The 18,091-nt window shown below is 28.6% G+C and overlaps 2 protein-coding genes and 1 non-coding gene across 3 annotated transcripts; 1 reads left to right on the plus strand and 2 right to left on the minus strand.

The window, feature by feature from the left end:
• Positions 1-29: 29 nt before the first annotated feature.
• TrAtP1_006615 (uncharacterized protein) lies at positions 30-509 on the minus strand (the record flags this gene model as incomplete). Its single annotated transcript, XM_066113202.1, has 1 exon — positions 30-509. One exon carries the CDS (start codon positions 507-509, stop codon positions 30-32), a length of 480 nt encoding a protein of 159 aa, XP_065969288.1.
• Positions 510-5,556: 5,047 nt separating this feature from the next.
• TrAtP1_006616 (uncharacterized protein) lies at positions 5,557-6,481 on the minus strand. The gene is made up of 3 exons (XM_014093820.2): positions 6,420-6,481; positions 5,810-6,371; positions 5,557-5,605 (listed from the first exon to the last, which is right to left on the minus strand). The coding sequence occupies exons 2-3, from the start codon at positions 6,187-6,189 to the stop codon at positions 5,599-5,601; spliced, it is 387 nt and encodes a 128-aa protein (XP_013949295.1). The 5' UTR covers positions 6,190-6,371; positions 6,420-6,481; the 3' UTR covers positions 5,557-5,598.
• Positions 6,482-16,068: 9,587 nt separating this feature from the next.
• Positions 16,069-16,167, plus strand: TrAtP1_006617. Its single transcript has one exon. It is a non-coding gene; the product is annotated as a tRNA-Ile (tRNA).
• The last annotated feature ends 1,924 nt before the right edge of the window (positions 16,168-18,091 follow it).

An 18,091-nucleotide genomic window follows, 5' to 3' on the forward strand; every position in this document is an offset into this window, starting at 1 on the left:
TGTCAAGCGTTAATCTAAGACACTGCGCATCACCGCGGCCAGGTTCCAGCTTCCTCCCCAACAACTTCTCCATCTCTCCAATATACTCCCCCCAGCTCCTCGTCATATGCCGGATCAGGCTCGCCGGAGTTTAGGAACGCCCACCGGAAGAAATCCTTGACGTTCTCCCGTTTAATCTCTGCTACCGGCGCATCACGGAACCATTTCGTTAAATACCGGTCCGGATCCGGGATATTACTGTGGCAGCGCTGGAACAACCTCCGGCGATCGTCACGGCCGGCGGCGGGATGTGTCACGACTGTCTGGAGGTAATTTTTGCGCGGGAGATAGATGAGAAGGTAGAATACTGTCTCGAGATTGAGCCATACCTCTAGCACATGGGGGATATGGAACGGGAAATGGATTAAGCAGCTGACGAGCGAATAGATAACGCTAAGGGGTGCAATGAGGCGCAGGAGGAATATGCATGTTCGAATGAAAACGTAGTCCCAGGTGGATATGCCTATCATGGTGAAGGCAGGTATGTTACCGCTAATAGAGAAAGCTTGAGATGGGTGTAATTGAGTTACCCAGTGGGTGATGACATCGCCCGGAAGGAAAATACGTGCGCTGCCCCAATTTCAAAGAGGCATCCAGAGGTTTTCCGTGGGATAATGGTGTTTATATCAGCAATGGGTCCATTTAGCAGGTTTGGCATGTGCATTTCCGTTGAGACAGTATCTCTAGTTCGATTTGTTGAGTAATGTTTGACGGCCGCTAATCTCTCCTTTCTCCGACGCACTGAAAAATGCCCAAAAATTGACATGTGAAAGAATGCCTGTAGGAACAGCTGATACTCAGTTGTAAGATGGCGTCATATCCCTAGCTAGAGTTCACGGATCCACCTGGCTGACCTGTGCCGGGATTTCTTGCACGTGGGAGCAGACGAGCAATCCCATCGAGAAGGAAATAGGCGTACTTTTTAGTGCGACTCTTCTGTGCTTAACATGGCTGAAAAGGCCGGGAGTCGACTCTTGTTTCGCAAATGGGAGGCATTGCTATAGCTCCCTTTTATCACTGCGACTTATTCTCGACGTACTCCTTCCTACAAGCCTTGCAGTTGCAGCCTTTTTTGTATCTGGGCCTAGTGAGTCGCCTTTGGTTCCGATTGGCGGACGGCTCCTAGTATGCGATCACGGCACTGTATCAGCCGCCTTCGATGTGCGATGCTGGTCGTCTTTTTTATCGCCATTATCCAACCATTTCCTATCTAAGCCATGTAGATAATTTTCACGACCTGACAAGTCTAACTTAATATCAATTCAAGGATCGATGAACTTGTGAAGTGGTAAATCCTAATTGAGAATATTTGTCCGGAAGACACTGAATGACGTATGAGAGAACTCGATAGTCAGTACAGTAGAGGCCTTGGATTGAAAATTTTCATCTATCAGATATTAGGAGTATTCCTCGTTAATTTACATCGCTCTTACCTCGAAATGGCCACTGTCTATGCCGTATTTGAGATTAGCCAGTCCAATCTCGCGGCCCTCCATCCTTCTCAAGTGCCAGTTCCGTCTAAACGGTTTTCAGTTCAGACATACTGTGACGTCCTGGTCTATACTTATGAGTATAGAGTAGGTTCCAAGGTAATAAACCAGTTGTTGGGTTTATGTTACAGAAATTAGAGGAAGTTACTTGAAAGTTTTAGTCACAAGTGAGTAGTAGAATAGAAGAGTAAGCTTATATTCGGTCGTAATACTTTGTTATCGACTGGCTATCTAAAATATTTGGATTATCGTAATAATCAAACATATATACCCAGTGGTTTTATTTCTGTATTATTTCTGTATATTATACTATTGTACTTCGTAAGAAAAAGTCATTAGTCTCATCTTCTCACAATTCCAAGAGTTACATATCGGCGTAAGACCAAGAGCCCTGCCTTAACCATGGATCCCATCCGTACTTTGCCGATGTATATACCTTATCGATTCAGGCCGTGACAATTAACTTGAACAGGACGATTGCGTAGAATACCTGCCAGTGGTATGGTTCTCCTATAATAGTACGGTTTCAGAATTGACAAACTGTATACCGTTCTATGCAGGTAAAGGATACGAACCTGAACCCTACAGGTTACCAAGAAAAAGAGAAAATATAGAATAAGTAATTATTTAAGCAGATGATTTGAAAAAAATTATATTATTCAAAAAGAAGCGTGATAGTCAAAGACACAGGAAAACTCATCAAAGACGAAATCGTTATTGAAGGCAAATAACTCAAATACAAAGTCAATAAGATAACATCACTTAAACTAAGCGTAAATCATGATAAAACTCCGATACCTAGTGGGATAGAAAAATTACGACTGAAATACCGATAGCTGGGAACCCGAAGAAAGCTTCACGAATGCCCAGGCGGCCCTGAATGAATTCCACCAGACGGTTCGCCGGAAATGTGACGAACCGTGCAGCCATAGGTTAATATAAATACGTATTCCCAAGGGGCAAGCCATTGAGGCTCAGAGAACGGTCCTGGTTTATGTTGGCGGATAGGTCAGGCTGGATATTCGGGTAATGTCTTTGTCACGCAACTAGTAGAGTGTATCAAGTGGATTCAATCTGATTGTTGTGATATCAACTGGCTATCCAACTATTCTAACGAGTGTAGCGAAGAGTATATGCAATGTGATGTTCACTTGTGTTCACTTTGTGAAACTAAACATCCTCCTGGGACGGGCAATCGTTCACTTGTATTCACTTTTGAGAAGCGAACACACTTCTGTGCGACCATTAAAGTATTGGGTCGTAACAATGTGTCCCAAAAAGTAGTTATTTGTGTTCCGCAGTATCAATGTTGTCCTACATATAAATATATAGAATTTAGTGAGTCATGTTATTAAGTATCAACAGTAAAGAACTTCAGAGAATGAGAGCGTCCGCACTAGTTGTCTTCAGTATCTGGCTTCTCATGAGCGATCGAATGACTCTTTGTATAGATTGGGTGGCAAAATGGTGCCAGTATTGCTGCAAGTTCAGATCCAATGATGCGATATCTACACACGGCAATCATTTAGTTGAGAGATCTATCAGTATATTGATAAGCTTGTGCAGAAAGCAGGGAGAACCCAAACTGGTCAATTTTTAAAGAATGCCTTATAATGTGGGCTGCATTAGTGGCTGGTGTCGCCAATTATTTCCACACTCGTGGATATTCTTGGATGTCTGTTGCTATTTGGTTGAACCGTCCTGTAATTTGAGCTTTCTTCTCCCTTTTGTCCTCGACTTCTTAATCAGTTGCACTACTGCTTCATACACTAGCATTGTAGTGGCAGAGGCTGGTATTGCTCCAATCAAGCTAGTTCCCATCCCTGAATACAATGCACGCCAACCTTCATCCCGCAGAATTATTTTAAGCGTGTTGACCGCACCTCGGTACACAATAGGAGACATCTGTGGCCTCCTTCCATCATTATTTATTCCCTTCCATTGACTACTTGCATCCATGGATGAGCCTCTGTATGATGGTGGCCTTACTAACCGTTGTGTTTGCAATCTTGTTCGAATAACTTCGTGTGGATATGTGGCTGCAGTCGCGCACGCTTTGCTCGCGGAGCTGGCTGCTAGAATTCCCAAGACTTGAAACAGTCCCTGGTCCTCGCGCCAATTCCCAAGCCCTGTTCCTGTCAAATATCTCTTAAATTGTTCATACAGTGGAAAGTGTATAGCCATGTTTGTTACACCAAGCAAAGCCGGAGTTAGTCCTGAATAAAACGAAGTAACACCTTCTCGGTGATACATCTTCCGAGCGACATCTATGATGGACTTGTACTCTCCAGTAGTGTTCTCGGTAGCGGCGCTTGATTGAGACATTAATCTGGTTTTGATAACCCACAATGGATATGTAATCAATGTAGAACAGGCACCTCCAGTAACTGCTGATATACATGAAGATATCCATATATGTTGTGGGCCGTTTGGTGCAGGTTAGTACTACGCGTGGCTATTAGGATGGGGTGCGTGGCAGGGGTGACTTACTAAACTTTTCTACCAAAAAATTATTGATTTTATGATATATTGGAAAGTATATTGTTCCCCTTAAGAAGCTTGCCAGCATGATGGGTTCCAGTCCTTGGTACATACTAATCAATCCCCTTTCGTGCCATATTGAACGTCCAGTACCTATCATGCCTCTGTTTTGAAATGAACGTCGTTTGCTAACGGTGTCGAGCGTCCATAGTTGGAGACCATGTCTACCTTGTAATTTGGTTTTTATAACGTCCAGAGGACATGTTACAACACTAGAGGCCACCCCGCTAATAGCTCCGGCCAAACTTCGAATCGACGTATTCGATAAACCGAGTGTTAGGTCTTCCAAATGGGTAAGTCGACAAGTTGACTCATGTGGACATAGTTGGTGGTAGTGACCCCCGACATAAGGATTTTCGGTCTTCTGAGCATTGAAAAGGGATGGCTCCTGGTGCTTGACACACATTATGGATATAACGAGTAAGTAAAAATATCTTATCTATCTCATAGAGCGCGCTTACTTCGCCATGTCCCCAGCTTTAAGCACTGTATGATATATTTTTATACTCCTGACGCGATGGAGCCTGCCATTATATAGCAAAAGCCAGGGAAGTGTGTGCTTGCTAAACCAATTATAGCAAAGTCTTCGGTCTGTCCTCTGTAGAAATTTTTGGATTGTTCTTTCATTCCCTCGGGTCGTTTTGAGAAATTAACATGAGCTTTTCACTTAATACACGGGAGTTAGGCGAGACAAAACCGATGGCGATTAGAAGAGAGGGGAGGCACCACCATATCCTATATCGCGTCATCATGACACATCTCAATTCATATTGCTAAAACGTTCATCAGAAGCCTGTCACTTACGGTTTGTCACCTCATCCAACGGTGCACAAGGCGATCGTTTATAGACAGCTGGTCCTATTATATTGATTACTAAATCTGGGATCAATCGCTGAATCTATTACCTAGTGGCGTAACAGAATGACAGCACACACACACCCATTGGAAGTGTGCCCAGCTCACCACGCATTTAAAAAAAACGAGATGACCATCATCCCATGCTTTGACAAAAAACGGAACGTAACAATGACTTAAGATAATCCAACCTTCCCCCAATCTTATAAACTCTACTTAACAAAAGGCTAGCAGTTGCATTATAATGACATTACATCGACGTTAGCTGAATGACATAACCATTCGTCTTTTGTGAAGCTAAGTCAAAGAACAAATGAATACGTCATCGTGGCAGCCACATTTTTCTCCCAGTTCTTTCGATCCATGGCACGCATATACGGCATCTATTTACTTTTGCATAATAGTATATACATGTAGCTATTTGCCTTACTACACTTAGTAAGATAACATAATATACACCCTAGCCATAACTGCTATTAATCAATACATGATTTGCCCCTCCCCCTTTTTTAGGTAGTAGCATCACCCCCCTAAGGATCCATCTGTTAAATTAAATAGATCTACAGCAGGTCAACTAAAAATAATTCACCAAGATCCCAGAAGGCCTGATGTTGTTTGGCCTATGACTTTCCCATGACTTTCCGCTTGTTGTCCAGCTATTTATTTTTTACTCTCAGTTCCTAGTGGTTTAAAGAGCGCAATGCCATTAGCTAGGTTGTTTCTTTTATTAATATATGTAGACGTATCCTTAAAGCTATCTTGTCCTAAAGAAAGAGATGTGGGTGTCGCATTCGCCAGAAAATAGTGCTCAGCTGAATTGCTATTCCCTTTTATATATATAGCAAAAAGGCAACTGAGAAGGAAAGACAGTAGGAAGAACTTACAGCAGTGTTAGTTCTAAACTTCCATGAATCTTTGCCTTAAGCTCCAACTCAATCTCCAGGTTCAAATCCAGCCGTAACTTCAATGCTTCGCTTTTTCCTTTCGCCGGTGGCTGTTGCCTATCCACCGCGCCATTTGGAACATTTCCAACTGTGTTTGCTATCTCGCCTACAGCGCCGGGTACGGGCAGCTGGTCGAGCGGCGCGAGGTAGCTGTTGCTTGTGCTGCCTTTGCTGCTTGTCTTACTATAGACGGCGGTTTTCTGCCTTGTTCTTCTTTGCCGATGCGGAGGGTGGGATGGCGGGGCAGCTTCCTTCTCGGAGCTGGAACCGAAGACTTCCACAGAGTTGGGCCGTTCCTTTTCAGTTGTGGAACTTGACATTGGCGTTGTTATTTAATAACTAAAGCAAGATAAAATAGAATAAGCTGAGAGTAGAGAGAGATACGAATATATAAAGAAAGAGGTAAACTTTGAAGCATAGATGGATATAGTTGGCTATGCTTTGACTATGCTTTTAGTAAAAAATCCTAAGCTTATATAGCCTGTAGATTTAGCTTATTAAGCTTGCTTTAATTAGCCCTTGAGTCTATAGTTAATCTAATGAGTTCTACCTTGTAAGCCTACTGGTATTGATGCAACCATATGGGTTGGGTTGTAACATCGGGCTTGTAGCGAAGAAGGATTGAATAGGAAATTAATATAGTAAATCAGCAAGTTTGAAGGTCAACAGATCAGCTTCTGTATGATCTTCTGGGATAAGTTAAGCCTGCCATATTTAGGTGTCTAAGGCTATAAAATTAAAGGCATATGCTTCCATTTTTTAAAGATGCAACTTATAGCGCTAATTTAAAGCCACTTACCTCTCCTAGTCTAGCTTATAATACTTGTTTTTGAGGAATGAGCTGCTATGCACTAGGATGTGAGCTCATTGTGAGCACATTCAAAGAAGACAGGTCAGCATTGCTACATGTATGCATCTGGAAGTGACGGCTGCAGAATTAAATGATGGGTAGGTAGATACATTAATGCATAAGAGTCATTCTCTCACTTGGCGAGGAGGTGAATAAGCAGCTGCATAGCGTGCACACTCGGCTCTTGGACGTAGGCGCTGAGCAGGGCACAGCTGGAATATTGTAACACCAGCCGGCGGCAGCAGAATTTCAGATTTGTCTTCTCCTTCTATTTTCCCAACATACACTGACATTTTTCTTGCTCAGTTGGTCATCGTCATGCCGCGCAGCAGACGGTCACAGAGCCCAGCTGAAGCCGAAAGGTCTCAGGACTTCGCGAAGAAATAGAAGAGCGAAATAAAGAACAAAGCAGAGACTAAAGTCGAGCAGATACAGGGCAGCGCTAGAGCTACATCCAGAGCATATTATATCATCAAGGAATAATGGAGGTTGGATTATCATTACCGGCGTCGCGAGTCCACCAGAATTCGTACTTAGCCCTCGGTCTGAGCTGTAAGAAGTCAAACAACTCTCTATTAATCGAATAAAGAAAGTAGTTGGAAAGCTAATGCTATTAGAATATGAATCACAACCACGACTTGCGCACTAGCTTAAATTAGTGTGACGAACTGTACACTAGATAGTTAGTATAGGGTAGATTCCTAAGGGATAAACCTAGTAAATAATTCTAGGTTTATATTAGCGGAGCAGTTAAGAAACCTAATAGGTAATATAAGTAATAGTAAATAAAGTTACTAGAGTGTAAGTAGTATAAAGTATATTATAATCTTAATTTTATATTAATAACTAGCTATTTAAAACTATCTTTAAGTAAGTATAAGAAGTATATATATATTTTATTATTTATAAATATTTACTTTCCTAAAGTAAATATTTTTTTATATTAGGAATTTATTTACTAATATTTACTTTCTTAAAGTAAATATAATTTTAATTAGCTATATTAACTAAAGGTTTTTTTATTATATATACCCTATAGGTTTATTTATTATAACTATAAGTTATTAAGTTATAATATAATACTCTTCTTTTATTAGTCTTATCCCTAAGGCCTAGCTTATTATTTATAAGTAAGTCTAAGCCTTTAGTTATATTAAGTAAGTAACCTTTTTTTATTATTATTATTATACTTAATTATATTAAAAAGTTAAAGGTGCTATTAAAGTTATATTTTATTACCTATTATTATTTTTAATTAAACTTTATTTATTTATTTAGTTTTAAGATAATATTTTATATATAATACTTAAATAAGAAAATTTATTATATAATAGTTAAAGGTATTAATAATTACACTTATTATTATAGCTTAAGTTATTCTTATAATAATTTATAAGTCCTAATATTAAGTTATAAATATTTCTTTTTTTATTTTTATTTTATTATTAATTTTTTAATTAATTATATTACTAAAAAGCTAAAGTATTTAAAGTATTAGGAAAAGCTTATAAAAAAGGCTTTAGTTAAGTAATAAAAAAAGCTTAATAAAGTATTAGGTTATTTAATATAGTTATATAAGTTTTATTATATTTTTTAAGATTATAATATAAAAATAGTAAAATATAAGTTAAATATTAAGAAAATAAAAAAAGCTAATTATTATAAAAAAGAAAATATATCTATATTAAACTTATAAAAGTTTAAAATAAGAAAGTATAAATTTTTTATAAGGTTTAATTTATAAGTAAGGTTAAGGTACTTAACCTCTTCTCCTTTAAGTTAAACCTATTATTATTTCTATTCCTAGGGATTAATAATATTCCTATAAGATTATTTAAGTATTTCTTTTAAATTTTTATTCTAGGACTTATAAGTTTTTATTATTATTATATTCTTTTTATTTAATAAAATACTCTTTTTTTTTATTATTTTATTTATTTATATATAAGTTAGTTTTTTAATTTTATATTTTTTTTTAATATTTTAAATAATAATTTTATTTATAATTAATTTACTTATCTTTTTATTTACTAATGCTTTTTTAAATAGTAATATATAAAAAATAACTATTTTAAATTATATAATTAGTAATATTTTAACCTAATTATTTTACTAAAGGTTAATATAATATTATAAATATACTTTAATAATTTAATTTATTTATTTTATTTATTTATTTATTTATAAGTAAAATATAATACTTAACTTATAATAAATTTTAAGTTTAACTATTAATTTTTACTAGAATTTAAATATAAAAGTACTTTTTTTATTTAATATAATTTCTTTTAATATTTTATATTTTATAAATATATATTTTATATAAAAATATATTAGGTTTTTTATTATATATACTTTCTTATATAGTAAAAAGTATATTTACTTTAAGAGTTTATTTATAATAATAAAAATATTATTAAAATATTTTTTTATTAATAAATCTCTTAACTTAAGTAAGTTAATAATATAATTAAATATAATAATATACTAATTTTTTTTTAGAATTAAAATTAGTTATAATATCTTATATAGCTAATATTTTTTATTTTTTATTTTCTTATATATATTATATTTCTTAATAACTTTTAAAATTTTATTTTTTATTCTTAAAAATTTATAATAATATATTATATAATTTTATATTATTTTAATATTATAGTATATTATTATAATTATATTATAATATAAATCTTAAATTATTTTTAATTATAATTCTAATAATACTTAGATTTTTTATTTTTATTTTAATAAGCTTTTTTTAATAGTTACTTCTTTTAAAAGTTTATTTAATTCCATATTTAATATATATTCCCTTATTTTATTAAAAATAAGATTATATTCTTTTATAATAAATAAAATATTAATTTATATTTATTTATAATTACTTTTATAATTCTTTTTTTAAAATTTAAGCTTTAATTTCTAGAATTTCTTTAAAGAATTTCTTTTTTTAACTTAAGGTATTTACTTATTTATTAGTAATACCTTTATAATAAGTAAATTTATAATTAAAATTTAAAAGTATTTTAAAATAGTAGGTCTAGTATATAAAAAGCTTTTAAGTTTTAATAAAGTATATAATATTATAATAGTTAATATAAACCTTAACCTTATACTTACTTTTTAAGTAATAGTATTACTATTTTTTAAATATTTTAAAAATTATTATAAATTCTTTATTATAAATAAGATATTTTAATTTTAATTTATATAGTTTTTATAAAAAAAATACTATTAAATAGTTTTTCCTTTTTTTATTTTTTTATATTAATACTCCTTTAATAATAAAGTCTAATAAATTAGTTTTAATTTTTAATAGCTTATTAAGATTATATATAATAAGTATAAGTTTATTAAAAAGTATATTTTTAAGTTATTTAAATACTTTTTTTATTTTAGGTTAATATATAAGTTTCTTATTTTTTTATTTTTTTTTACCTTTTTTATCTTTTTTAAGTTAAGTAATATTTATAAGTAGTTTAATAATTTTACTATAATTCTTAATAAACTATTAATAATAATTTACTAAACCTAGGAAACTTTATATACCTTTTCTTATATTAAGTAGCTTTTATTTTTATATTACTTTTAGCTTATTTAAGTTTATTTAAACTTATTTTAGTAAAATTAAGTATTCTAGGAATTTAACTTTTTAAATATAAAAACTATATTTCTTAAGTTCTATTAGTAAATTAGTATCTTATAATATTTATAATACCTTATAAATATATTTTTTATATTTTTTAAGGGTTTTTAAAAAAATAAAAATATTATTAAAATATATAATTATAAAGTTATTAATATATATTTATAATATATAATTAATTATTTATTAAAAAATTACTAATATATTAATTAACTTAAATAATATTATTAAGTATTTAAATAATTTATAATATATTTTAAATATTATTTTTTATTTATTTCTTTTATAAATATAAATTAAATTATATATTTTCTTAAGGTTTAAGATAATAAATTAATTTATATTAGTTAATTAATTTTAAATTTTTATAATTAATAGTAATAGGGTTTAATCTTTAATAATAATTTTATTTAATTATTTATAATTAATAACTAATTTAAGTTTTTTATTTTTCTTTAATATAAATATAATAAGGTATTTAACTAATAAAGTAAATAGCCTAATATATTCTTTTTTTAATTATTTTTATATATATTCTTAAAGTATTTTAAGTTTTACTTTACTAAAGTTATAAATTAAAAAAAACTTTATTATTTTTTTATTTATAAGATTTATATAATAATCCTATTATAAGTAAAATAATTATATTATTTCTAGTATTAAATTAAATAATTTCTTATATTTCCTTTAGTATTATTAAGGTGCTTTTTAAAGAATATTTTTTAGTTTTTTATTTTTTTTTCTTTTACTTTTAATAATACTTTATTTAAAGCTTATAATTTTATTTTAACTTATATAATAACTTAATTAATATATACTTATTCTTCTTTAACTTTTTAATAATTATATTATAATAATACTAGTAATTTTTTTATATTAAATTTAATCTTTTTCTTAGGTTTTATTTTTTCTTTTATATTTTTTTTATTTTATTATATAAAAGATTTTATTTTTAAGTTTAAAAGTATATTTTTACCTTCCTTGCTTTTTTTATAGCTTAATTATAGCTCCTAGGTAATATTTTTTTCCTAAAGTATTTATTTTATTTTTTAATTAATTAGTAAATTACTTTATTTTAATTATAAGTATCTTAGTATAATATTATAAGTATTAAAGCTTATAATATTATACTTAATATCCTTAAAATATTTAATAATTATTAAAAGAAAGTAATTAATTTTATATTTAATAATTATTTTATATTTTAAGTATATAATACTTAAAATTTAAAATAATAATTTCTTAATAATACTTAATAGCTAAAGTTTAATTATTAAGTTAAAAGTAATAAAATTATAATTTATATTATTATTTATATAAATTATAATTAATTACTAGTTAATATACCCTTTAACTAGTAGTTTCTTATTATTATATTTAATTAAATTAATTTAAATATTATTTAAATAAGTTTAGTCTTATATAATATATTAATATTTTATATATTATTTATATTTTATATTTTAGTTTTAGTCCTAGATTATATAATAATACTTTTTAACTAGGGCTTTATTTTTCTTTCTCCTGCTAATATAAGTTTAAAAATTATAGCTTTTTTATATTAGCTTTTAAGTTATTTAATAATATTAGTTTTTTTTTTTACTAATATTTTAGGTAGTTTTATATATTATAGTTAAAGAAGTAGTTTTTTTAATATTTTAAATTTTATAAATAATAATCTTATATTTTATATTAATTTTTAAGTTTATTAAAAGTATATATTTTATAATATAAAGTATTATATAATATTTAATTATTATTTTTATAATATTTATTTAACCTTAAGCTTTTTATATACTTATTATTTAATAAGTAATAAGATTTTAGTAAAATAATATATAATAAATTATAATTAATAAAATATTTTTATATTAAAAAGTACTTCTTTAAGTATTATTATTATTCTTCCTATTAGTAATATTCTTTAACTAATGCATCTAGGACTTTACTATAGTTATATTATAAGTCTTATAATCTATAAGTGCTATATTTATTATAATTATAGTTAAGATTTTTTAACTTATAAAGTTTATATTTATAAAAGCTTTTTTCTTTCTTATATTTTATAAAGGAATATATATTTAAAAAAGTATTAATTTATTATTAATATATTCTATTAGTTATATAAAAACTATATTTATAGATTTTTTTATTTTTATTATAAATAATTTTATTTTTATAAGTTTTTTTATTTTATTTTTACTTTTTAAAGTATTTTTTAGCTAATTTTTTTTTTTTTAAAAAAAGTTTATATATAACTTTTATATTTTATTACTATTTACTTTTATAGCTATATTAATATTCTTCTATAAATCTATAATCTAGGTATCCCTAATATTTATAATTAAGGTTTTTAAGAACTATAAATATTATAGCTATAAATATCTTAAAGCTTAAGAGTTTCTTTAGCTTAGTATTAGTATTATAGCTTATAAGCTTTATAGTACTTATAGTTTTTATTTTAGTTTAAGTTTTTTTTTTTACTTAAAACTTAGTTATAAAAATTAAAAGTATTAATTTTTATTATTTTATAAGTTTTTTTAACTTATAGTTTTCTTAAATAATAACCTAATTTATTTTTATTATTTTTATATATAAAATATAAATTACTATAGTAAGCTATTTAGCTTAAGTAAGTATATAATACTTTTATAATAATATTTATTTAAATCTTATTTTTAATAATCTTAAATTTCTTTTTATTTTTTTTAATATAATAGTAACTTTTATTATAGCTCTTTTTACTATAAAATCTGCAAGTTATTTTAAATTAGTAATTTACTTTCTTATAGCCTTTTTTACTATAAGTATTATAAATTCTATTAAACTTTTAGTAGTTAAGGGTATTAATATTTATTTTTCCTAGTTAAGTTTTATTATCTTAAGTAATATAGTTTTTTTATTTCTTTTCTTAATTAACTTAAGACTAATATTTAATAATTTAGTTACTTTTCTTATTTTTTATTTTTTTTAATTTTTTTTTATTATTAGTTATTAATTATAATAATTTTTTAAGTAAGTATAATAAAAGTAACTTTTTATTAGTTTATTTTATAAATTTTATTTTTAATTTTTAACTTTAAACTATAGTAATATATTTTCTTTTTTAAGTCTTTAATTTAATTAACTTTATTAAGTAGTTAAATAAAAGTTAAAGTATATTTATAATATAATCCCTTTTATTTAAGGGTTTTAAGTTTTTTTTTACTTTTTAGGCTTTATTAGTAATTTTAAAAAATCTTTTTTAGTTATTCTTTAAGATTTTTATATCTCTTAAAAACTTCTTTTATTAATTTACTTTAGTTAACTAGGTTATTTCTTTTATTCTTAAAAAGTATTTTAAATTAATTAACTATTATATTTTTAATATATATTCTTATATATTAAATTCTTTTTTTTAAGTTATTTTCTAAGAATATCTTTAAATAGTAATACTTAAAGTAAGTTTATAATTTATTAAGAAACTAGTAGAGTTTAATAATATTTTTATTAAACTTTTCTAGTTATTTAATTTTTAAAACCTTTTCTAGTTTTAGTTTTTTATTTATAAGGTTTATTAATACTATTATAAGTGCTATAATAAGTGCTACCTAAGGGTTTACCCCTAGTAAATTATTAAGTTATTATTATAAGTTATTAATAATTTATATATACTAAGTAATAATTTACTAGTTTATAAGATATTATATATATAAGTCTTAAATTATATATTTTATATTTTTTATATAAGTTCTAGCGCTTTATTTTTATTACTTATATTATTTATATTCTTATTTAAAACCTTTTATTAAAGTGTTTTACTAGTTATAAGCTATTTTTACTAATATATTTTTAAATTTAATAATACTATTTAACTAGTAATTACTTAAAGCTTAGCTTTTATAATTAGTATTATATTTTAAAATATTAAAGATTAATATTTATATTTTTAATTATATATTACCTATAAGATCTAGTAATTATTTAAATAAAAGTTATTAATATATAATAAATTATATACTAAATAGTTAATATAAAATAAATTCCTAAGGGATAAACCTAGTAAATAATTCTAGGTTTATATTAGTAAAGTAGTTAAGAAATCTAATAGGTAATATAAGTAATAGTAAATAAAATTACTAAAGTATAAGTAATATAAAGTATATTATAATCTTAATTTTATATTATTAACTAGCTATTTAAAATTATCTTTAAGTAAATATAAAAAGTATATATATATTTTATTATTTATAAATATTTACTTTCCTAAAGTAAATGTTTTTTATATTAGGAATTTATTTACTAATATTTACTTTCTTAAAGTAAATATAATCTTAATTAGCTATATTAGCTAAAGGTTTCTTTATTATATATACCCTATAGGTTTATTTATTATAACTATAAGTTATTAGGTTATAATAATTAGATAAGCTATAAGAAAATAAGGGTACCTAATAGGTATACAGGATCCCATATAAATTACTTAAGCAGGATCCTATATAAATTACATAAGCAGGCAATACTTATATATATATATACTTAGTTAAATACAATATGTAAATTACCTAAATTAAGCTTTAAAAAGGTTAATTTAAAGTATATTATAATTTAAAGTATATTATAATTTAAAACCTAATTATAATATATAAATAACTTAAATTAAACTTTAAAAAGGAATACACAAATAGCTTAAATTAAGCTTTAAAAAGAAATACATAATATAACAAAAAAGCTACTTATATAAAAGCTAGTAAGTATAAAAGGCCTTAATAGTTCCTTGGAAAATAAAAGAAATCAATTACCAAGCGCTATTATAATACATAAGACTCTAATATTAACACTATAAGAAAAGCTAAATATAGTAAGGCAACCTTACAATAGCAGGATAACCTTACAGCTAATTATAATCTTTAGATAATAGCTAAAGGAGACCAGGAAGAAACAGTAATAACTACTAACTTAAATTATTATAATAAACAGCTAGAGCTTAGCTTAATAACTAAGCTAAAATAAAAAAAGCTAGAATACTTATAAATAAATATAATAAGTAAAAAAGAAAAAATAATAATAATAAAAGCCCTTGCTTCCCTAAGAGGGAATAAAGGTAACTAGATTTAATTACTTTAATAAGTTAGTAAAAAAAATAGCTATAATAAGTAGTATAATTATATTAAATATATAATAAAAGGAAATAATAATAATAATAATAATAAAATACTAAAAAAAAGATTTAAAAATAAATTATAATAATAAGTAATTTATTTTTTTATACCCAGGAGGAATTATATAAAGTTATTAGTAAAAAACTTTATTTTTAATATAAAAACCTTATTTTAAATCTTATAAGTAATTTTAATAATTTAATATTATTAATATTATTAAACCAAATAAAACTAAATATAATATTTTTTTTAAATATTTTTATTTATTTAATTATTAAACTAAAAGCTAGGTATAATTTTTTATTATATTAATTATTATAAGTTTTTTAAACTTATATAATTATATTAGAAATAAATTTTAATAAATACTTAAGTAATATTATAAATTATTTACTTAAATATATTAAAAAATACTTTTAATTTAATATAAGTATATATAATTATACTTACTTAATAATATTTACTTATATTTATAGTCTTATCTTAAACATACTATTACTCTTATTATTATAATATACCTTTACACAGTAGTCTACAACAGCTGAAAAGCATCGCTTACTCAGCTTCCGTAGCTCAGTTGGTTAGAGCTTCGTACTAATACTCCAGCTTCAAGCTAGTGTTAGTAATGCGGAGGTCGCAGGTTCAAGCCCTGCCGGGAGCAGTCCTAGACGCTGAATAAGTGGTTTCTCTTTTTGCCAGATCCTGTATTTTTTAATATCTGTGCCATAGCGGATGTACATTATTTACTAGAGGGATAAATGTTATAGTCCTTTTCTATCTTCTCTTTGCTTCTAGTAGTATATGCCAGACTTGTGAACACCGTCTTTATTTCAGGCGCTGTATTATTTACTTGTAGGGTCTCTGGTCTGGGCTATAAGAGCTGCTTTGGTTTGCGTTTTCGAGGAACCATAGTACCAGTCTTGTCCTTGAGCCTCGCAGGGAGAGCAGAAGGTTTGTCTACTGCAGTAAAATGCAAAGCTATAAGCTGCATGTACCTGCTGCAATGTAGAGATATAAACGGATCAAGAGGGTTGGCCCATCACATACGACCATATCCATTGGAAAATACAGGATCCGGTCTGCTCTCCCAGAGTCCAGCCAATGAGAGGCAGATTAGTAGTTGAGTGGCTGACCATCAGCGAACACCGGCTGTTGTATGTTGATTTCTGTTCTTTTTTAGTTTCACAGTCATAAGCTGGTACCGTATTATCATGGCTACATCATTGTCTAGCTACATGTATTCTCGTGACGAGTGCCATAGTGTGGTAGCTGCGCAGAAGCGCCACGTCACGTCTAATCAGTATATAGGAAACATTAACGTCGGTATTAGTGTTTTAATTGACATCTTTAAGTTAAGAACTTAGATAAAAGGAAATTGATGGTAGATGTTCTTTATGACCAAAGTATGATTGTACGCCACGGCGTTTTCTAGCCATCTGGCTAGTGTTCTGATGAAAACAGGGGGGGAAAACAACTCATCGGATCAGTAGAAAACGCCATTGGCGCAGGATTACGTAGCTTCCATGGAGCATATCAAAGTATAGAAAGGGCCGCTCCCTTCTTAGAAACCTCCCTTATTTCTATTTATCACTTCTCAGACAAATCCAGGTATTCTAAAATGCGTTATTCACGGCTTCTACATCAACTGCTAGGCAAAGGCCGCTGGCATTATTGGCGCCACGATCAAAAGTCCGCTATTCTCCAGCTTCCGCTAGACATTCTCCTTCTTATTACTGATAACCTGGCCTTGCACGATAAATTTCTCCTTTCACATACCTGCAAAGCACTTCGGCAAGTCCTACTTCAAGACTGGGATATTAAGCTCCCACAGCTGTCCTTTGAACATCAGATCGCGTTTTGGGTAGGGCTGGCTTACACTTTACCAAATCGCTGGGTCTGCCTAAAATGCTGTAAACTACATCCTATTAACACCTCGGATGTGCCAGCGGCCTTCACGCTTGTCAGGTATAATAGGACTGTCCCTTGCCTCCTTGAAATATCCCGAGGAATTGAAACCAGCCATTATTCTATCCAGCACTACCACATACAGCTTGCACTTAAGCTCTCGCGCCTGGGCAATATATATCAACAATACCTTGGGGCACTAATGCAGACTTTTACGCGTACACGTACAAAGTATTTACTTAAACAGCAATTTACATAGTCCTATATCGCAGAGCCCAGGATTATTAATAAACGGTTTATCCTACGTGAAGAGTGGAATATTAGCAATAATACAAATACTGCTTTACCACTCTTCCTAGACTAATTACATTGCTATATCCCAGTCTGCCCGCATATGCGTATAATAGGCGGACTTATGGGATCTCGCAGCTCAAAAAAATCATCTATCAATGTTATAGTACATTGGTGCAAGATTATGAGCCCGCGCGAAGGGTCCATCCTGCTTAAAGAAGCTACCTTACTTGAGGATGGCGTTGAATTAGCTTATGACTCACCAGGCCAGTGGGTATTTAATTCTTGTCTGCATTGCCTTACAGATTTCGCAGTCATTATTTCTACAGATAAGCGAAAGGCAATAATCCGGGCGTGGCACGACTTTGGAATAGAAGGGTCACCACTGG

Source organism: Trichoderma atroviride, chromosome 3 (genome assembly GCF_020647795.1).
Source record: "Trichoderma atroviride chromosome 3, complete sequence".
In the NCBI taxonomy this organism is placed as follows: Eukaryota; Fungi; Ascomycota; class Sordariomycetes; order Hypocreales; family Hypocreaceae; genus Trichoderma; species Trichoderma atroviride.